Consider the following 23,096-nt stretch of genomic DNA (forward strand, 5'->3'; position numbering starts at 1 on the left):
GCGACTGTGTTTTCATTATGTTAATAAAATATGAACATCAAGCGATAATATTACTATCGTAATTTTCTATTAATTGTGAATCAAAATTATTCATGTTCGAAAGTGTAATACCATTAATTACATGAAATCAAATGCGGAATACACAAACGCGAAATAAACGTCAATTGAAATTGAAACGGAAATATTTTTAAAACAATAAAATGAAGTAGGTAACGAGAAAAACACTTTTTATCAACATAATGAAGGTCGAAACATATCAATATGACGCAAAATAGGTACATGCATTCATATATAATATATGACCAACGACGATCTTTTAGTGCTTCATTCATAAACTTCTCTGATATATCTTTTTTCTGATAAAGTTTTTCCTGATCCACTTAATTTTCAATTCGTATCTTACAGTTGGTTTTGCAGGTCAATAAATTTTCGCGCAATCGTTTCTATGGATAGATTTACAATGTCAATTAAAATATAGAGACTTTATTCCAGCTTTTCCAACGTAAAAACTATTATAATATGAAAATTTAGCTTTTGATACAAAGTTAAAAAAAATCATCTATTATCTTTTCTCTTTTCTTATAAAAAAGAGAATCTAATTTAGTGTAGGCAACTTATTCGTGATCTGATTAGCTGGAAAATAATCACGTGATAATCTGTTGTGGGTAATCTGATTAAAGATTACTACAGATTTTCGTAGATGAATCCATATTCGAAAAGTATGTCAGTATGGTTGGCGTGAATATATTATGAATTGATTGATTGAACGATACTAATCACATGCAATTATTACCTCGATAAAGAAATTAATTGAACTTTCCTCTATGCGAAAGTTTAGTTTCGAATAAACAAAATACGTAATAAAAGATATAAATCGACAGATTATCGCGATAAAATATTGTACAGTGATTTTAGCTCAAGTTACGTAAAGTATTGAATAATTTTTTTTTAAAGTGCCTTAATTACAACTGTGAATGTCTACTAAAGAATGTTATTTACGTAATGAAGGATATAATTATAAAAAACTATAATGTTTTTAAAATTTATATTACATTATGTATCGTGTTTTTAAAACTTTTAAGCGATGATTTTTCAACACAAAACTTAGGGTGACAAAAACTTCATACTTCATCGATATCTTTAAATCGATTATGAATTAATTAATGATTATCAATAAATAATGTCATCGGCTATATCTCATATATCAAACCAAGGGAATATTTAATGCATTTGGAATTTTCGAATTTTAACGTATATTCGTGCATTAAAATGAATGTGAACAAACATAAGCGCGCAAAGCGTACTAGACATCACTAGTAAATTAAACTTTTCGAATAGCTATTTCTAGACTCATGTAAGTACATACACTTTTTCAGAAAGCACAAGTTATTCTTCCTTTTCCAATCGGTATTCTTTTTTTATGCAGTCGTACGTTATCACCTGGATCAGCGAGATACATTTGCGTTAATTCTTTTGTAATTGAAGTAATCGAAACTAATCACATCGGCACGGGTTTTTCTACAAAATGGTCTATCGCACTATATTCCAATAAAATTGTTTCGGATGGTTACTAGACGAAGCAAAGCAGCGAGAAAGTGATTAAAATGCGAATGTAATTAAAATTATGCGTTGACGCCTTCGCTCGAGGTGTATATATTTTACGACCGCATTGTATCATAGACGCCGAGCGCGTTCGAAGGAAAATTTACGGCCGGTCAAGCGTCGCTCGCGAGAAAAACAGATGCATCCGGATGTTTGCTTTCCAGCTTCCATTGGCCTCCTAAAAAAGTCTTGAATATGTTTTTTATTTGATTTGTTTCTCGAAATACAAAGACTGTCGCCCTGCACCTGAAAATGCGATTGCGAGAAATGCGAGTTAAGCGTTTTAATATTCAAGAAATATGTAATCGCACTATATAGTCTAGTTTCAATCATCGATATGTTATAAGCGAGAAAGTCTTGATATGTAGTGTCAAAATTGAGAGTTTAGAAGCGGTACAATTAACGAGGGATGTGAGCGAGACGCACTGACCCAAGTCGGGATTTAAGTTCGCGTTGTGACGGAAAGAGATGCAGAGTTCGTCTCCCGTCAAGTAATAATTTGTGACATCGACTCGCTCAGAACTATTGCTCAAGAACGCTTTTAGAGTTCAGTAAGGCAAATACACAATTTTCGCGCTAATTCTGACGAAACTTGGTACTTGTCTGCAGAAACTTACATAGTTTTTGTAACAAAAATGAGAGTTCTTCGATTTGCATTTCGATTTAATACTTATCTTTGTTCTAGTTTTAATGTAGTCATTAAAACTGAATTTATTCATGTAATATGAATAAACGTATATAATCACGTATTCCAATCTTTTTAAAAATTATTTGTGATTTATTCTTACTCCTTTTCAATCTGAACAAAAATTGAGCTAATAATTTTCATGCAGTTCAAAGGATAAAGCTGGATATTTAACTATGTGAAATTTCAAGTTCATAACAATGAATATTTTTTTTTGAAAAAGCATATTTTTAACAAAAGATGTTTTATTCTCGTTGAGTTCTTGGTAAAGGCATGAGTTTATACTATTTTGCAGCACCTTTTGCACAAAAAGAAAAATCCTAAGAAATATTATTCACAATAATCAGTACTACTGATTGTAACGTCTGCATCTGAATTTTCTCAAGATCGCTATAATCAATATTGGTAAGTTTTTAGCTTGTTAAATACAAATCCTGAGCTATTTAAGTGCCAAGAACTACGAATACCGTAACCTGCTACATACTTTTTGTTCTCAAAATCCATTTATATTGAAGATAATAAGAATCATCATTTTCCGCAAATTGAAATTCCTCGAGGACACACTTGTCCGTCGTATATACTTTGAATTCAACGCTCCACCAGCTCAGTTTGCAAGTAGCATATCAAATACATCTGTATTCGCAACCGAATGGATCTTAGTTTCACAGCATGCTGTCTTTTTTTTTTATTTTTAAGCCTCGGCAACTTTTTGAAATATTCTCCAACGTCTCGCACTGAATATTTTCCGGTAACAAGAATGAATACAAAATTTGTGCGGAAGGTCTCAACACGAAATCTTCCAAGCCGTATAACATTAGCGTTTCTTATTATCAAAGACAACGAAGAAGAAATTGTTGAAACTCCTTGTGCTGCATCGCCACAATATCTTCGCGCGTTTACCTTTATCGAAATTATCCAGCTAGATTAACAGAGACACTTACAATTGCACTACTCGATTCCCAATCAAAGCACCTGCTACGAACTTGTCTTCGAAATAAAAATCGGGATCTAGCATTGTTGTCGGCTCTTTGTCTGGCAGTAGTCATTTATAAAGTCGTGCGATTAAAGAAACGAACGAAAGTTCACGGGTCCTTGATTTCAGTGCCGTTCAAGTCAGATTATCTATGAGAAATTAAATGAGTTCGCTGGAAAAGTGACTGGGACACGGGCGAAGATGTGAGTGATTGGGTCCGCGTACTGCGAGTATAATCGTGCTTCTTGGGACTTTCCCGCGAGCGGTAAAGACGTCATGTATGGCATTGCGAAACGGGTGTTAGCGTTCGAAAACCGCCGAGTGTACGTATATATATATATACATGTGTGTATATATATATGTATATATATATATATGTGTGTATGCATGATTGTGGGAGAGGGAGTGATCATTCGTCCGTCGCAGCATACGCTTGTGCGACCGTGAGTTTGCCGGTAATCAGCTCTCGACTCCACAGCTGTCTGCGCGCATCGCACGGCTCTTCTCGATCTCCGGATCCCTCTGGTTTGTAATACATTCACTTATCTCTTTTCCTCTTGCTTTTGCGTGCACGCCAGGAATCAATATACGAATGGGGATGGACGAACGGCCGCTTGCCTCTTTCTAAATCATTTGCCAAGCTTTTCACTGAATCGTATTTTCGGAATTCGTCCGATTTGCATACTTCCAATTGGTTTCGTGTGTCACGGATCAACGTTCATTCGTCCGCGCAATTAATTGAAATATTTTTATGGAAAGTGTTTACATTAGTTTACAATCGTGGCACAATTAAATTCTCGCCTAAATTTCAACGTAAATCTTGATATTTCTCGCGAGAAAGAGAGAGCTTCTAATCTAAAATAGTCGTTAATATTTTGACCACTGTCAACACAACGAAGATAACTACGCTTTTCTTTCTTTCAAGATAGTGCGCAAAGAACTTGCGATGGCTGTGCGCTTGTCTCGGACGAGTAAATTGCCAATGCACGCTAATTTTTTTCACGTAAACACGTCGTTTGATGTTGACTCATCTCAACACTTCCGATAAGTTTCAGTGATATGTAAATACGATGGATAAAAGTTTGCTCGCGGGACAAAACGAAGTATACGCTAGCTTAAGAAACACTCATCGATAAACCCAAATACAGTAGCACTATGAAAATAATCATAGACGTTGAAATAGGAGCGTAGTGCCGATAGCGCTGTTCGTTTTTTTTTTCCTTCGACAAAAAATATTGTCGCTGCCAACTCATCTAAACGATGGCGCATCTGTTCTCACCGGGGCGTCAATGTTTTAAATTGTTATCGCTACAAGGAAAACCAAACAGATTTCGCGTTACGGACACATGCACGATCTGCAACTACATAAATTAAGAAGTTGAATTCCGCGTGTCGTGGCCGCGTACCGCGCGCGAAGCTCTGTTTCGATTTTCGACGTTTTGTCTTTGTTGGCACTGCCGGTGCACCGGTTTGTCGCGCGACCGGTTTCATCGCGAAAGGTCAGTGTCGCTTACAAACGGTGAACTCCACGCGCATACGGACGCGCACACGGGTCTCGTTGGTACACCGCGTTGCGCAATGTCTGTCGTTCCGCGTCAATCGCCTAATTTGTAAGGGTGTCACCGAAGCTCGATACGCAATTGCGGCATCGGCTCGAAAAGTCGTGGAAAATCTGTTGGATATAACGATCGTCAGTTGTGACGATCACTTCGTGCACTCGGGTAAATATCATCATAAGATAAATGTAATTGTTGGCAACTCATTACCTGTTTAAGAAGACGACATTTCTCAAACTCGCAACACTAATTAACCGCGTAAATGAAATAAAATTGACATATGTTTGCTTTTGTTTTTTTTAACAACACAATCTTATCGTTATATATAGCTACATATATCTTGTTACGTTGTTCGCATGAAAAGTATTATGCTATATTAGTTGCGAGGACAAATGTTTGCAGACATTACGAAGAAGTGCGATTAACGTGGCATTGACACAGTGACCAAATTTTGTAAGATATTGAATCTGGATAATCTTGTTTGCGACTTTATTATTAGTACAATCAACAATACGTTTGATTTTGTATATATATATACAAAATATTTTGTATATATATATATTAACTTCTTAGCTTTTATTATTTCATATCAAGTAGTATTCCTTATAATCAATTATAAAACTAAGTTGCTTCTTTAATATTTTGCAATTATCGTGTATGACGTGGTGGTAAGAATAATACAATAATTAAATTAAACTCCGCGAGAATAAAGTTCTCTATAAGACGTTACAAAAATGAAATGTTAATGTTTGTCGCACGCGACCTCAGTCTTGCCATTAAATTTGCTTTGATAATATTAACAGAACTGGATTTTTTTTCAAAATCTACATAATTCGACGTCTCAAGAGCTTATACAACTTTTATACACTGGTACCAGAGTGGTCCTTCAGATATTCTCGGTGGTATTAAAGATGTACCAACAAAATTTTTATTTTGATCTATTGCTTTTGAATCATTTTAATATGTAGAGATCCACAGTGGCTCAGTGAATAAATGTACAAGACTCCCGTTCAGAGCCTGGATTCAATTCCTGGGGTACATTTGAGCGAGAAAGAAATGAGTAAAGTTAGATTACAACAATAAATTATGTTATTGAGCTTTTTCTTTAAAAAAGTATGTGTGCCAAAATTAACACCGCGACTCTGGTGATTTAATTCGAACAGTACTGAACTAAGGTGTAGGTCTAGTAACTTGAGGTATTTGTGTCTTTTAATTATCCATAGGAGGAGGGTAGCCCACAGGTATTTGGTAATAAAGTTTGGCAATGAAGTTTGGGCAATTTGTATTGCGACATTACTATATTTGAGGAAAGAGGACGAGAAAAGTCGGATTACAAAAATAAATTATGCTAATGTTTTTTACGTAAGAATAAAGTTATTCTAATCATTATGTAAAATCAGCTCATCAGCATAACTATAAAATCTGTAAATACTCATATAATAATATCTATTGATAACAATGCCAAGCGCGAGTTTTACATTCGCTATGTATCTTGCGTATGAGATTTCAAAAAAAAAAATAAAAAATGCACAAGTAGATATAGCGTTACAATAATTACATGCATGCACACAATTACATTGTGCAAAGTGTTCATAGCTATTTAAGCGTCAATATACGTGGAACACTAATACATAGAAAAATATGAAACGTTATGCCTATTGTTATCTTCGTATTTGTTCAGCTACATAAATCTAATCTAACAATTTTTACGCTAAAGCTGAGTTGCGATTGGCGTTAGCAAACATGTACAGAAAAATATGGTTTATAAGAAATGACGTTATTTCGTCGACTGATTTGTCATTATATTCTTTTGCTATTTCAGAAAAAGAGAATAGCAAAAATGAGTTGGATGATCGGCGCGTTATCGGCCCTGCTGATTACTTCCTGCTTGGCTGCTCCTCAAGGTAAAAGCACGAATAAACTAATGTTTGCATACGGCGCATCGCACACCATTAGTCTGATAAGATACGATACGTTTTGATCAAACACGTAATCAATTGAAAAATCATTCCAGATAAGCCTGCCAAAGGAAGTTTGGAGGATCTTATCAAGGACGTTTTCCAAACTGGCAACAGTCCTTCGGGAGAAGCGCAACGTCAGAATGTTGAAACGACGACGCAAAATCTCGATTACATAATCAGTCAGGTATTCAATCAACCGCCAAGCAACAACAATCTACCAGGTGGTGACCGCACTGGCTTTCCTGGCGCTAACGGAGGTAACTTCCCAGGTGCCGAACGAGGTGGCTGCGAATGTGTGCCTTACTATCAGTGCCAAAACGGTAGCATCACCGAAAATGGCGCTGGTATCATCGACATTAGGTCATTTTTTTTATTCGAATATGGAAAACAAAATTAATTACAAGTAAGCCTTGAATAACCAATCGCCACCTCGTGCTAACAGGGTTCAAGGTGGATGCGACGACTACTTGGAAGTGTGTTGCACACCGCCCAACCTAATTCCAGGACAGGACGTGAACATCCCAACAGTCAGACCACCACTAGAACGTAAGAGTTGCGGTCAACGTAATCCGGACGGCGTCGGCTTCCGTATTACTGGTGCCAAGGATAACGAAGCACAATTCGGTGAATTCCCCTGGATGGTCGCTGTTCTCAAGGAAGACGACGTCGGCAACAACGGTGAACCACTCAACGTTTACCAGTGCGGTGGTGCGCTCATTCATCCGAAAATCGTTCTTACCGCCGCCCACTGCGTTTTCGAGTGTGTGATCTAAATACTTTCTCATTTTTCGATCGACATTTATTCTTCATTCGCTTGGCTACACTCAACAGCAAGAATCCATCAATCCTGAAGATCCGTGCTGGCGAATGGGACACTCAGACGAAGAACGAAGTGCTGCCACATCAAGATCGATTGGTAAAGAGCGTCATCACCCACGAGCAATATCACAAAGGAGCTTTGTACTACGATTTCGGTCTGCTCATCCTCGTCGATCCTGTCGACCTAAACAACGAGAATGTCGGTATCGTCTGCTTGCCTGAACCCACCGACAACTTCGACTACTCGAGATGCTTTGCTAGTGGATGGGGAAAGGATATCTTTGGTAGGTTGCACGTTTTCCATCCTTCCGTTACGATTGTTTTTCGACATTTTCGTGGTATTCATTTATGTAACACAAAGTTGTAAAACAGTGAGATAAAAAATGACGAACCAACAAACAACTTGTCGTTTCTTTCGAATTGCAGGTAAGGAAGGTCATTACCAGGTGATACTCAAGCGCGTCGAATTGCCAATAGTGCCGAACGATCAGTGTCAAAATGCTCTTAGGACGACGAGATTAGGAAAATACTTCCAGCTTCACAGTAGCTTCATATGTGCTGGTGGTGAAGCTGGCAAGGATACTTGCAAGGTGCGTACTTTGAAACAAGCTACTTACCATTAACATACAAAAATTATATTGTTTACGTTTGCATTTTAATTCAGGGCGATGGTGGCAGTCCATTGGTATGTCCCATGAAAAGGAATCCAAGTAAATACGTGCAAGCAGGCATCGTTGCATGGGGTATCGGATGTGGAGAAAACCATGTGCCAGGTGTATACGCAAACATTGCCACCGGTAGAAGTTGGATCAACAAACAGGCGCAATACGCCGGTATCAATCTCAATGAATACCAATCCATTTAGAAAAGTCAACTATAACTATGTCCCAAGCAGAAATATTCTCGTGGGGTACTTTCTAAGAAGGACTGATTACCAGTTTTTTCTATGTTGTATTTATCAAGTGATTGCCTCATTGTCGCGATCTTATCGCATATGCAAGACATTCGCCAATATTTTTTTACATTTTACTCTATAATTGTACGCTACTTGTAATCTTATCGTTGACGAGAGATTGACCAAATGTAGCATTTTTCTCTCGTTCAATTGTGATTCTTATATAAATTTTAAAGTAAGAGGCAGATTGAATTCTTTTCAAATATATGCTGTTATTTCTTTTTTGTAAATTAAATAAAATATCGTTAAATCACAGTGTCGACATGTGCATTTTCTTAAACAATCAAGTGAAATTGACTATAAAGCTCTTTTTACTCATATCTCAACGAATAAGTAATATTTTCATATAAACGCAACGAGCTTCGTAAGGTTTCTTCTTCCTTCTATTCATTATTTTTATTATTTTAGACGAAATATTTGCTTATTATAGAGTAGATATTTCTATATTTCTTAAAATTAATAACGTACATACTAGAAAATTATGACCGTCAAATACTTTCATCGCATCAAATAATCATTATCGCATCTTGATAATTGAACTTATTATTTAATTATTTACTTACCTTAATTTTTCTGCAGACTGTACATTCTGAACAAAAGTGTAAGAATATACGAAAAATTCGGACAAGGTGTCAAATCGTAAAGTAGTTGTCTTAGCGACCTGCTCTGCGCATACAAAATTGCAAATATCTTAAGGAATACTTGAGATTCTTCAGATTTTTAAGATTCTGAATTACTTTATATAGTAAACTGTAGAAGTTTCAACTTAAAAGTTCCAACGTAAATCCCATAAAAACAGAAAAAATAAAAAAAAACTATACCAATAAAATTAATTGCTATTGTACTATGGTTTGCAAAAATAAAACCTGTGCGCGTGTACAGAGAATCGAGAAAAGTTGATCCGTTTTCCATTTCAAAATCAAAAATGCTGAAAAAAATTGAAAAATTCATGATTAATTAAAGAAATATAGAAAGGCGCAATTTTAGTGTTACACAGATATGGACGAGTCTAATACAAGGTTTTCTACGTATTTTATGAATATTGTTAATTCGCATAGCGTGATAAGGGAAATTGATTATAAAAAATCTATCGAAAAAAATGACAGCAAACTTTGACAACGCGTCTATCTTGGTGAGATCTATATCTTTTGATTTTTTGGCAAGATAGCTTCATCGCAAAGTGTTGGAATATATGAATAAAGAATTTAGCTTCTCGAGGTAACGAAAATCAATCGACTTATAGAGAGAATCAGATACAATATTAGTAAGAAATGTGAAATAAGAGCGATGACGCAGAGTCATAAAACTAGTGTACTTATGTCCGCATTGCTCATTAAGAGTTCATTGATTTTCAGTCTAAGGAAGACAGTGCTGCCGTAAGAACGTGCCTTTTTCGTATGCTTTCAGAAAAAAGCGCTTCTTTGCTTTAAATATAAACATAGACGATAAATCGTAGAAATAATGAAAGGTAATCTGTCGTGGATGAAGCCTCGTGAGAGTGACCTTCCGCTCTAACCTGACATAAGAAAGTCACAGCTTGGAGTATATTTGTCGGTTGGTGCATACGCATTTCCATAAGGACATGACGCGCTATCAGTTCAATTCGGCCGGACAGTAGTCACACGATCTGTCTTTCTGATTTTCAATTAATAAAGCGCGCAGAGTTAATTGTCATTCTAACAGAAACTATTTAAGACACCCAACCGTATCGTCAAGTAGTGGGCAATGACAAGGAAGAACCCTCAACTCATCAGAAATCATAGAAATAATGAAAACCAGAGTGCATATCGTAGCTAGCGTGCTACGAGGCGAATTCGTTCTTTTGTATGGCAGAGAATTTATTTTCCCTGTTGATAAGTGCTCAAAAATTGTAGTATTACGAAAGCCCGATCAGTCGTAAAAAATGAAAAATATGTAGGACTGTAGGTGATATAAGGATGCAAGATAGTGAGTGAGAGAGATTTGCAGGTAGCGATAAGCGTGTAAGAGAGCAAATGAGAGAGATCAACTTCGAAAAGCGGTAGGCGAGCGAAACCCTTTGTCGTAGTTTCAGTCAAATCTACACACACACACACGCGCACATATCGGCTACAAATATAAGTTGCGTGGCTGCGGGTGACTATTTGGATAAAACTTTATATTTCTTCTTTTAAATATGTATGACGAGAACGTTTTTCTTGACATAGATCTGAATATTAAGAGTCTGTAAAGTCCATAACTAATTAGCGAGACGAGAAACTAGAATAAACCGATATATTTATACTTTAGGACACAAGTGCATATGAGAAGGAATTCTAACAATCAAGAAAGTTATAGGAAGTTTACAAATTTTTTGTTATAAAATTCAATATTTTCTAATAAAAATTAAGTCGTTTACAAACACTGAACTCTTTACACATATAATATCTCTATACATATAAGTGATTGATATATGTTAAATAATCCAACAGATACAATAATATATTACACAATTAAGCTATTTTTTTATTTTGTTAATTGTGTTACGAAACTAAATTTTTACATATAGTATTGGCATTGACTATCGCATATTCTCTCTCTCTCTCTCTCTCTCTCTCTCTCTCTCTCTCTCTCTCTCTCTCTCTCTCTCTCTCTCTACGGCTAGGTAAATTTCCGTTGAGGAGATTTTGAGAATCGAAAACTGCGTGCTAAGTTAATTTTGTGTACCTAATTGCAAAAATGAGCAAATAAAAATGTAATCTGCAGTATCCCTGACGATTTTTTTATTTTTACACGCGTAAGTAAGAAACAATGTTATTCCTACTATTCCAGATTTGTTGAATTCCGATCATTTTTAACAATTGTCACTTATACAAAATAGAAAAATTTACGTACACTAGAAGCAGAAAATCAATATAAGTTATGTACATTTTATGCAATTCGAGTAAGTCATTTATTAATTTTTTTATTTCGGTCCAAATGATAATCGATAAATAGATATGGTACATCGACGGGCAAATCTGCGAGATTACTTAAATCAATGAAATTTTATGTATGTTTTTGTAAAATTAGAGGTCTCATATCTGAAGGTTGAGCATCATATTACACACGCGCTTTTTCCGTTATGTACATATACATACATATATATACTAACAGCCTATACTTACATTTTTCGGTCGTTTCTAATTGTTTGTAATTTTAATGATCATTAATTTTAATGAACCATTGATTTTTGGAAATATATTAAATCGATTATATCAACAGTGTCGTAAATCGTAAACATTTTAACGCCACTTATGTATTTCACACATAGTTGGAAAATAGCGACAGTTTTAGCCGAGCATCTTGATTGTTTACCATAGCTGTTATGACATCATAAAAAAATGTTAACCTTCAATTTCACTGATAATCATGTAATATATTTTAACCATCCTATATAAAACTGTAGAAGTAGAAATAACAGAACTTTCGTGGTTCGAATCTCTATCCCGCAGCGTTGGCAGCCATGATGCCCAGACGTTCCGTCTAACGACGAGAGTACAGAGCGAGCAAATAGGTACTCAGAGTCTTGTTTCGGCAGTAGTTGCAGTGCGTGTTCGAACGGCGGAGAAGCAATCTAATCCTTAAGCTCGTTTAGTAGTCACATACGAAAAGATTCCCAAGGAATGACCCATATATTATCGTCGAGTGCAAAAAGTAACAAGTACACAATTATGTAGACTAAAATCAAGTGAGTTTGCGTTAGTATTTTAATCAGTTCTTGCACCGGCTTTTTGACTTTCTTTGTTTCTTCATCGTCGCCGGTGGTGCGTTTTTGCGCTATATAATGTCCGTGCCTTCGAAATAATCATCGTAGGCCGTTCTTTGTTACAAGAGTGTTACGCAAAAAAGGATCAACTTTACTGCAACCATGGGTTCACAGGAATCGCCGCCGGGTTCGTTAAAAAAAAGAAAAAGCCCGTTTGATTCGCCGTCAACCTCGCGAGTTACAATGACAAGTAAACGCCGAAGGCAAGTCAACTGATATTACTGAACTGTGTTATATTTTTAGCAGCGCATTTCTGCGACTTCACCTGTTACCAAAAATAAATATGCAAACTCGTCATGTTTATGTTTATCAAAAGCAACTTGTACCATTTGCCACATGATATTTTTGCTATTTTATATCAAAGCAAAAGACAACAAAGCCCTTATATCAAAGCAAAAGACAACAAAATTTCAATCTTTTTCTACAGCCGATTAATTGCAATCGAATAAAATATCTATGAAGTAACTAGATGCACGAGTTCAGTTCTTTTTAACCACGACATGAATCTGTTTTTTTGACCTCTAGTGTTTGTTTACAATTCGCTGCCCTTCTGTTTTAGCGTGTAAGCCTTGCTAGCATATCGTTTTAACATGCTTGTTTTCATTACTTTTTCGTTCTATATTATTTTTTACAAAATAGCTTAAAGAAAAAAAAATATTTCTGCTAAAAATTCCTTGCAATCCAGTTATTCTTATTAAAAGATATAAATTAAATTTGTATTATAATTTTTTTTAATCATATTTTCATTAAATTTATCTCAGTTTATTTTAAAATCTAATTTTTAATAAAATATTTACATAGGAGTATGTTGGCACTCAATAAAGAATATTTAGAGCAACATAGCCAGTTTATGAATGACTCTTTCTTGAAGTTAGAAGATGAAGATACAAGAAGTTTTACATCTGTAAGTGTTGTATCGATACCATCAGACCAAGTATTAACAAACTATCCTGAAAGAGATTATACTTCTGTTGCCTCAAAATTTGGTATTAGTTCAAAATCTGCCAAGAGGTTTTATTATTTTTTGTGTAATCAGCCAACAGTGTCCATTGTTAAATATGTCTCTGTCAAAAGAGAATTGCTCAATTCTACACAATTGGAAAAATCTATTACATCTACAGCATTCAGAAGGAAGGGAAAGAAAATACTGAAGACCAAAGATTACACTTCATGTACCGTAAAATGTAATAGTATTTATAATGAAAATGCAACTAGCAACTTGATAGAAAACGAACCTTTACTGAGTAATGAACCATTGCAAAAGAAGAAATTGACTAAAAGAATAAAACAAAACATTCACAATTATTTAAAAACTTTGAAAAGCTCTCATAAAGTTTCTTTGGAAAAAAAACTTCATCCTTCAAAACTATCTAATAATACAGTATTTGATTCAGATGAAGAATTTCAAATTTTTAAATTTAAAAATTGCCAAAAGTTTGCTGAAAAGGATAAAATTGTAGCTAATCCATTTTCAATAGATGAGCAAGCACGAACCAGTTCTCCAATTTCTAAAAAGAAAGAATCCTTTTGGACCAAGAAGTTTGGCAGTATTAAAAATGCCAGGCTCAGAAAAAAAACTTTTTTCAACAATTTTAAAAAGGAAGATGAAAGTAATGTAATTGATAATGAGGTTCAAAATGAAAATGGTCTTGTACAAACAAATGAACAGGTGAATAACAAACATGGTGAAATTAGAAACGAAGAAGGTGTAAGTGCAAAAATGAAATGTAAAAGATCTCGAATCTATATTTTAAGTGATGATGACACTGATAGTGATGTTGACATTAAAACATATGACAGCTTATCTGTAAACTGTCAACAAGTTAATGCAAATATTGAAAATAATCTGAACCAAAGCAATAATCAATTAAGGCCTATTATATCATTTGGTGAAGGATATGACCAATATGAAAATGAAGATAGAGATGAAGAAAGATCCATCGACAATATTAAAGAACAAGATATTCATATTCAAAACAATGTTATTAATAAATCTGCAGCTTCTCCTGAATCTATAATAATTAAAAAAGGTATAGTGAAAATAATTTATTAATGTAACATGGAAATTGATTAACTTATTACTAATGGAACATATTTAAATTTATTTAGAATTTGAATTGTAATTGTGAGACTTCATTTCTATTTAAACTTATGTTATTTTTCAGAAACTATTTTCACAACTAATAACATGCGTGATAGAGATAATGATGACAATTCTAATGATAATCTTTCAGATGATCTTTATGATTATGTTAAAAAGTTAGACTCCCCATCTGATGATAGACTAGTAATAGATTTTACTCCAACATCGAGCATTGAATCATCACCAATTAAGAATGATTCTACCAAGTTTAAAGGGAAACCCAAAATAAAAAGTGATACAAAATTATCCAACCCTATATATAATATTCCTGTTCGCAAAAAATACGAAAAATCAAGTCTTGAAACATCTCCATCTCCTCTCAATGTTTTTGCTGAAATCAATGGAGTTGAAAAACTTAGGTATTTAATTGTATAAAAATTTCGTTAAAAAACAATTTTTATTTCTATCTTTGTTATTGTTTTTCCATTTTTAGTAATGAAGATAATTTCAACCAACCTGATTTGAATGGTGTGAATCGACAAATTAAAGCTATCAGTGCAACGCCAAGAACAAGAGGCTTAAAAGCTAGTCTACAAAAGGTGAAGTGTAACCTCAACAATAAGGAGAGTGTAAAAGAGTACCATAATGCCAAAACTAAAATTACATTTGGTAATGATGTAGATGAGAGCTTTGATGAAATTTGTCAAGATATTACTGGTTTAACAAATAACGAAAGCATCACATTATATAAAGGCAGTGAAGATGTAGAAGATTCGACTAACGGCATTGTTTTGAACTATTATTCAAAAAGAAATACTCATAAGAAAGGTAAATCTAAAGAAATTTTTAATATTTAGATCAAAACAATACAGATTATTGGTAATATTTTATTTTTCAGAAAATTCCATGTCATTGTCAGTCTTCAATAATAATGTAAGTGAGACACATATATCAACACAAATAGACCCAGAGACTACATTGCCAATAACTTCAAGCAAAGCTTTTTCATCTAAATTGAGTGGTTCGAATGACCAGGATAGAACAGCCACGAGGCCGACTAGATCATTCAAAAAACTCGTTGATGTTCCCAGAATTCCACGCAAAAATTCGCAATCAAATAAAGCTAGTTCAGTTTCTTTGTCAGAGCTTAGAGATCCTCGCTTAAATAAATCACTCAGCCCAAACAAATCGCTTAGTGTGCCTGCGACCGATGTGAGAGTGACCAGATCTAGTATCCAAAAGTCGCCTGGTATTTCTTCTGCTGATCCGAGATTAACGAGAGGCCAGAGTCGACCAAGAACGTCCGATCCAACTACACCTACTAAAATTTTATCGAGAATAGGTAAGACAAGATGGTGTGTTTCTTTATAAATATGAGTTTGCGTTATACCTTATCGAATTTTTATTTTTCGTTGAATGTTTTGTTCGTTTAGTATTTTTGAATCTTTTATAATACTTAATGATCAAAGCATTTCATGAAAAATAAAAACAAAGTCTGAATAACAAAAATGAGTTCTTTCATGGTAGGTATATTTTACAATCAACAAATGTAATTTCATATTAAAAAATTGCTTATTGTAAAACTGCTCGATTTGTTTTTCAATACACTTATTATGTATTTAATAAAAAAGTTATATTGAAATTCACAATATAAAATATAATATAAATACAAATTGTACGGCAACACTAATTATTACTTACTAAAAAACAAATTTTTAAATAACCAACAAGCAGAAAGTGATGAGGAAGTCACAATCGTGGATCCGCGATTACGTAAAAGAAAAGAACGTGAAGAGGCCGAGAGAGCAGCAAAGCTTGAACAGGAGCTTTCCCAGTCAAACAACAATGCGTCGATTTCAGAACCACAACTGTCACAAGTGTCTCAATTTGGACAAAGTTCACCTGCTGCAGAAAAGAAACGTAGCGTATTTCAAAGGCTTGGTTCAAAAGAACCGTCGCCTGAACAGAATTTTTTATTAAACATCATCAAATCTAAGAAGTCTACGACGCTAATTAAATCTCATAGGGGTTATGAAACAGATGATGACAACATCTCTTTACATCCTGGCATTTCAGATTTTTACGAGTCGTAAGTATTCTCGTTATTTTGTTTATTGTGGCATGTATCGATATTTTGAATAGTGTGCGATAGAAATTATACTAGTTTTGCAAGTTTTGTATGGTCCTTTGGCAAGTATTTTTAAATGAAAAGTTCAAGTTCAATATCATATCTACACTTTTTCATCTTATTATTTGGAGAATTTTACTAAGATTCGTGACTTTTCTGAGAATTCTCGAGATACATATTATTATATAATAATATTACCGTGTAGTAATTATAAATTTTATTACTGCGGTCGTTTGTACCAAACGCGTCATCTTTTTAAATAAATCTAAGCCGCAGCAGTTTATATGTTTTTTCTTATAAGAGCGAATAAAGATGCAGGCTGACTAGTCTTTAGAATAAGAGGGCCTGAAAACGACATTTCCACGCGCGTTTTTCCTCCTAAAGTAGCTGCGCTTTTTTTGCTTTGTTTTTTTTTTTACGGTACAAGAAATGCGGTCGTTTTTGTTTCACGTATACACATTTGAAGTTTGTCCCTAAATATGCACGTTATGCTCTTCTACAATAGTATTAACAGAAATCTGATATCTGCTGTATAATTCAAGGTTATTTTTGATATGTCAAAATGACCTTTTTAAATTTGACTTTGACACATCCAAATTAATCATGCCTTTTAATTTCAAATGTTGCTGAATTATAAACAAGATGGGAGAAAAAATAAAATTAACAAACAAAATTGTCTCGTAGTAGCGATGAAGATGATAACGATTCAAGTCCTCGACATCGGAAATTTGAGTCGGAAAGATATCGGAAGACAACTGTAACGTCAGAGATTTCATCAGCATCGTCAATAATGCAATATGCGCCACAGCAACACAGGCTTTCAGCAAAACAGCGAGTAGGAGCAAGAGTGGGAGTACCGGTCGCTTTGGGTAATCGCCGAGCACCAACCAACGCGCTTCGCGCTTCATCAACGCTCGCGACGCCGATCAAGACGACAACGGCAGCAAACTCACTTGCCAATCGACTAGGAACGCAACCGGCGTCTCAACTACCAAGGGTGAGATCAATTCAGTCAAAACAACAAAAGTTTACTTTTAAATAAGCCATTATATTCATATACCGCGAGTGACAAATTAGTATAATAATAAAGCAAAATATTTTATAGATACTACCATCAACGGCAAATGCAACGATCGCGAATGTACCGCCTCCGAACTTGAATGTACCTCCACCGCCGATAAGAGTGTCTAACTCACAATTCAGAGCTAACTCCCCTTTCAACGTAGACTCGTTTTACCAAATGAATACGGAGCAGATGATGCAAGATCAAGATAATTTGATAATGGATACGGATGAACATAATGTCTATTTCGATGGAAATGATAACATGCCTAGTGAGTTTGATCATCGTTCGATCCTCGACAATAAGCCTAATACGACGATCATTGGGCTTAGTGATCCAAAGTTCACTTTCTTCAACAAACAATGTTACAAGTTGCTTCGCGACGGCAAGTGCAAAAATGAACTCACCACCTGCAAATTCCAACATCAAGTGAGTATGTTTTTGTTTTCATATATTGTCGCGAATTATTTTTAGAATAGTTTAGATGTTTGATCGAAACAGTGTGCAAACATCCAGCTATTTTTAGAATTCTCGAGTTTTTCTAGAAGAAAGGCAGGCTTTGTTTACATACAGTATCCTGACGGAAGTTAAATGGATACACAAGGTGGTTTTTAATACTTAAATTTTGAGCTTTTTGTGAAAAATGACTTCAATTTAGTTTCGTGGCATTCAATTTAAATAATTTTTTTCTTCGTAGTTTTGAAAAAATTTCCTTTTTTTATCTAAAATTTGTAGTTATACTATTATTAGCTATAAGAAATCGAATTTTTATTTCAATACGTTATTTAAATGGATTATTTTTATTTCAGATTTATATGTTATTGAAAAAGATAAAAACTAACGATCCTCCGTTTATCAAAGCAATACTTGAAACATCTATCGACCAGAATTTTGATTATTATCTTGATAAAGTTTGGAAAGAAATGCTACCAATAATCAAAAATGATGCCTTTACAATTTTCACAAAATTGTATAAGGCAGGTAAACGCAGTCAACATTTCGTGATTGAACTACTCAGGTACAGTCTATCAACAGGTGCATACACTGTAAATTCCTGTCTCGAAAAAATTGCACCTATGCTTGAAGAAAATGATTCTGTAACGGTGCAGGCTATCTGCATGGCAATAAAAGATAAACTGGAGGATGGATTTTGTTGGGAAACGATCAAATGCATCTGTACAAAAGCTGCGCCACCGAGTGATATCGTAGAGATCATTATGTTGCAGTGTTTGAAAAGGAAGAAAGATCGTAATCATATACTAGAAATAGATAAACTCATCAAAACGAAGATGATTGCATATGAACGAAATAAAATAGGTCAATCATTAAAGAAACAATTTGAGGAATTGGTAACCAAACAAAATCCTATGGTCAAAGATACTGAAACATTAGGTACAATGCCTTTGATGAATGTTACGAATAATTTAACTAATGGCAAAAAGTAAGTGATGTATTTTGGTATTTTATTAGTTATCAAAAATCGTTGAAAAATTTATAATATTGTTTAGTTGAATATCAAAATTAAATCATACATTGATTATGGAGTATTGAAACTTTAATCTAAAATTTTCTGTAATACACTTTAAATTTATATGACAGTTTGAACAATTCAATTTTTGAATTACAGTTTTCAACGGGAGTCAGTTAATGCATCGAAAATAGTCATTCAACGAAATGCCAACAGTATTAACAGTACTGTTATAAAGACAGTGCCCCAGACTCCACAATCTCCAGACAATACTCCTAATACTTCACCAAATGGGAATCCATTCCAAACTCCTGAGAAAGATGAAAGTACAAATTTTACTCAGTACACAGTTAATGAAGTTTGTAAGTAATAAAATTAAATATTTGCATTTTTACGGTTAAATTAACTTTTTCAATTGTTTGATTTCACATCTTATAGTGAATATTTGATATACGATATTTTTAAAATATATCTATTAAACATTTTCATTTTTACAGCCGTACCAGAGCCTAAAAGTGTTTTTAGGGATAAATTTTGGAAACTTTATGCAGCTGTGGATAACGTATCGAAAGGACTGACTCACAAAGATTACGATTACGTTTGGGAACAGCTAGATAAGTTTTGTCAAGAACCTATGCCCAATGAAATCTGCAAAAGAGGAATTTATCAAATCCTTTGTAAAAATGTGAAAACTTCTGAGCAACATCTCAGTGAAGTACTCAAGAGAGCAGGTAGGTATCATCCTCTTGTCGAGTTTTTAGAACCAAGAACTATTTCAACAATACCATGAAATTTACAATACCTTTTAATATATTTAGAAAGGAAATGTTTATCTTGTGGTTTTTAAGAAATCAATTGTTAATGTATAAGTATAGATGAGTCACTTTGATATTTCTTATTGGTATACTCTCTAGTATATATCAAAGCTGGATGTACTCAAATATTTTTATTATCAAACGTACCAATTTTATTTTAAAACTTACTAGTTTTTGAAAAATTCAACATTTTTGTTATGTAATTATTAGAAACTTATAAATCTTACGCAAAATATTGAATTTTAAATTTTAAATTTGTTTTCATTTAGACTTGAAAGATGGTATTGTCTCGTTGAACATATGATACTTATATATATATTGTATATGATATATATATGATATATATATATATATATATATCATATATATTAAATATGTAGTAAATGTTAATACTTTTCCAATGTTAAGTTGATATACTCAGTAGATGATATTAATTCGAAGTAAATGATTTATCACATGTTAAAAAATAGTTCAGTTTACCTTTTTGTCTAAATTTAATACCTCATAAATGACGTTATCAATATTCAAACTAAGTTATTGACAAAATTGACTAAAACCGGTTTTTATTTCAAGTTCATTTCATGTAAAAAGTATTTTTATGATATACAACTAGGGACTCGCCAAAAAATCTTAGAATTGACATTTTTATAGAAACTTATTGTAGTATACAGTATTTTATATTTTGTATGGAGACAAAGAATGAGGTAACGCTAATGTATAATGATCGAGTAATAAAGAGAAGGAATATTTTCTTGTATCTTTGGTTATTCTTTGCCTTGCTAAGTATCATATTTGCAGCAAGAAAATCAACGGAAAATACCACTCGCTTACTCTTTGAAGTTGCTATGCACGCCCTTGTCCATTTATGTGACAACGGCTTATGGGTGATGGCTGCGGAGCTGTTGAAAAATATGACGATATTTCAGCCTGACGTTTCGCACGTCACTTTCGTTCTTATTAGCGCTGAGATACACTTAGCTAATAGTGAACCAATAGAGGCACTCTGCTTATTGCAAAGTGAGTTTTGCCATACTAGTTCACTCTTTTTTTTTCTTGAAATCTGCTTTTTATTAATATCTTTTATTTCTTAAGTTAGTCTCGTTTAGATATTGGTGGAGATTTCTTCAGATTTTCACTTACAAGGTTGTTTAAAATGAAAAATTTCAGATTGTTTCAAATTGAATTCTGTGTTTTTTAATTTTGATGAAAAAAAATCTGATGAATAAAATTTCTTTCTTAGAATTGTTAATTTTACTAAATGACTATTAGAATTTTGTTCTCGGAGCTTTTGATTGTTAAAAATACGTCATAATTTTTTCTTTTTGATACAATTGAAGGTTTAATTTTTTATTTAATTTTGATTTTGGCAACACTTGTGATTCCTCAAATAGTTTACTCCACTGATATCTACATCGATAAAATATTTATCAAAATTTATACATCGGTAAAGTTACTAACTAAAATTAATCAAAGTCAGTAGTGAGATTCTAAAGCATGTACGAATTTCATCGTCATGTAAGTGTACGCAAGTGATTATTTAACTAAAAGTCAATGGCATGTAAGTAAGACTCAAAATGCCATATTAAATTATCAGAAATTTTTGCATTCTTTCGAATCTGCATTACTTACAAGCAATAATTCGCTCAAACATTTTACTACTTTTTTTGCAGGAACAAAGGTAATCCGTACTAATCGGGATGAATGGCTCGTGTCAGACAGTAAAAAAGTTGATGAAAAACATCGTAATAAAGTTGTCTTTATTTTGCTGCAAGCTCTAGCTCATGTTGAACCAGAAAAAGCTGTGTTCTTGTATAAAGAACTCATGGCAGATCAATATATTTACTACTATCCTATTGGTATGTACTAGTTATTATTTCTATTTGTTTATAAAATACAATTGTACTGTTCAATATATAATTTAAGAATTCTAATGAATATATAATCAATTGAATGCTAATTTTTCTGTACTCTATTCATTTGTTATTCAATTTTATTGCAGATCTGTCTCGTTATTTAGATAAGCTTACTTTACTATTATTTGTGCATAGGAGATTGGATTTAGCTGTAGAGATTACTAGATTAGTTATGGCTAATGACATGACATTTCAAAAACCGACTTATCAAGAGATTCTGTCTAGGTTGCTTCCGGTAGATGACATTTTGGTGAATCAGATTTTAGATTATGCTGTTCACCTGGGATATTACCCAGACATTAATGTATATATTTTAATATAATATTTAAGATATGCAAACTTATTTTCAAAGTGTTTAATGAAATGTATTTTGTATTAGATAAGACAAGGCTTTACAACGTTGATCATTGATGTAAATTATACTGAAGAAGAAATTTATTTGATGTTGAAAAGATTAATACGTCAATTAACAATAAACCTTGGACCAACGATACCGAGATTGAAATCAAGTCATCTGAAGGTTATCTTAGTGTTCGAAGTAAGTATCTTTTTTAGGTAAATATCACATTTTTTACTTATAAAAAATACTAAATGTTTAATTTTTTTAGGATATACCAACTGGCAAGCGGCTCTACAAAGATGAAACTGTGACTTCAATTAATTTGAATAACAATAGACAAATGAGATCTCTAATATCTGATATATTATCTACACGGTTTGATCCTCCAATAAAACTTTCCCAGTCAAAAGCAGATAGATTTTGCAAAATAATGAGTAGAACGCTTGTTAACTACTTGAAACATTGGCATTAGATACCAATTTCTTAAATTTTTAATGTAACTAGATGACTTATGCTATGAGCATATTGATTTCGTGTTTGTAATTTTACACGTTTTTTTTATTTAACGTGATATTTTTTTACTATTTTTTTCTTTTCGAAAAAGCATGCATTTACTTCGCTTTTGTGATTTATAAGATTAACTTATAAAATGTTTGAAATGTCTATGTTAATTAAGAAAAAAAGATCTTTGAAAGTTAATTTTCTTATATTTAACGTTTAAATTGAAAAGAAAGTTTATTTTGAATCGTTTCATGTACGATTAAATCAAAGCAATGTAATTGTTTTGCTGTAATATAGAAACAGCTGTATATGTAACTGTTGAAATTTTCGCAGATGTTTAATTTGTTGTTTTTCAAAGCGGCTGTCAATATCATATAAAGTTTATTAACATATTTTTGAGGTTTAAATATAACGATAAAGAAGAATCTAAAGAATTTATTTTTTTTTTATTTTTTGCTGTATTTTTAT

General features: G+C 33.3%; 2 protein-coding genes across 2 annotated transcripts; both read left to right on the top strand.

Annotated features, from left to right (window-relative positions):
* The first annotated feature begins 3,662 nt into the window (after positions 1-3,662).
* LOC131667545 (phenoloxidase-activating factor 2) lies at positions 3,663-8,803 on the top strand. The gene is made up of 7 exons (XM_058941023.1): positions 3,663-3,785; positions 6,639-6,720; positions 6,831-7,137; positions 7,220-7,537; positions 7,609-7,880; positions 8,023-8,186; positions 8,261-8,803. The coding sequence occupies exons 2-7, from the start codon at positions 6,657-6,659 to the stop codon at positions 8,459-8,461; spliced, it is 1,326 nt and encodes a 441-aa protein (XP_058797006.1). The 5' UTR covers positions 3,663-3,785; positions 6,639-6,656; the 3' UTR covers positions 8,462-8,803.
* A 4,319-nt stretch (positions 8,804-13,122) lies between these two features.
* On the top strand, positions 13,123-23,018 carry LOC131667577 (uncharacterized). The gene is made up of 15 exons (XM_058941075.1): positions 13,123-14,347; positions 14,483-14,819; positions 14,894-15,228; positions 15,299-15,742; positions 16,135-16,489; positions 17,213-17,525; positions 17,634-18,020; positions 18,401-19,032; positions 19,219-19,421; positions 19,557-19,790; positions 20,673-20,891; positions 21,545-21,730; positions 21,874-22,091; positions 22,167-22,325; positions 22,396-23,018. Exons 1-15 carry the CDS (start codon positions 13,123-13,125, stop codon positions 22,597-22,599), a joined length of 5,451 nt encoding a protein of 1,816 aa, XP_058797058.1. The 3' UTR covers positions 22,600-23,018.
* Positions 23,019-23,096: the final 78 nt, after the last annotated feature.

Source organism: Phymastichus coffea, unplaced genomic scaffold (genome assembly GCF_024137745.1).
Source record: "Phymastichus coffea isolate CEN01 unplaced genomic scaffold, Cenicafe_Pcof_1.1 PCOF00068, whole genome shotgun sequence".
Taxonomy (NCBI): domain Eukaryota; kingdom Metazoa; phylum Arthropoda; class Insecta; order Hymenoptera; family Eulophidae; genus Phymastichus; species Phymastichus coffea.

What these genes read in the sequence shown, in the direction of transcription:
- LOC131667545 (XM_058941023.1), top strand. Translation starts at nt 6,657, where the DNA reads ATGAGTTGGATGATCGGCGCGTTATCGGCCCTGCTGATTACTTCCTGC. An exon ending in GCCGCCCACTGCGTTTTCGA is followed by an intron (nt 7,538 to 7,608) that starts GTGTGTGATCTA and finishes TACACTCAACAG; the next exon opens with CAAGAATCCATCAATCCTGA. An exon ending in CTGGCAAGGATACTTGCAAG is followed by an intron (nt 8,187 to 8,260) that starts GTGCGTACTTTG and finishes ATTTTAATTCAG; the next exon opens with GGCGATGGTGGCAGTCCATT.
- LOC131667577 (XM_058941075.1), top strand. Translation starts at nt 13,123, where the DNA reads ATGTTGGCACTCAATAAAGAATATTTAGAGCAACATAGCCAGTTTATG. An exon ending in AATGGAGTTGAAAAACTTAG is followed by an intron (nt 14,820 to 14,893) that starts GTATTTAATTGT and finishes TTCCATTTTTAG; the next exon opens with TAATGAAGATAATTTCAACC. An exon ending in ATTTCAGATTTTTACGAGTC is followed by an intron (nt 16,490 to 17,212) that starts GTAAGTATTCTC and finishes ATTGTCTCGTAG; the next exon opens with TAGCGATGAAGATGATAACG.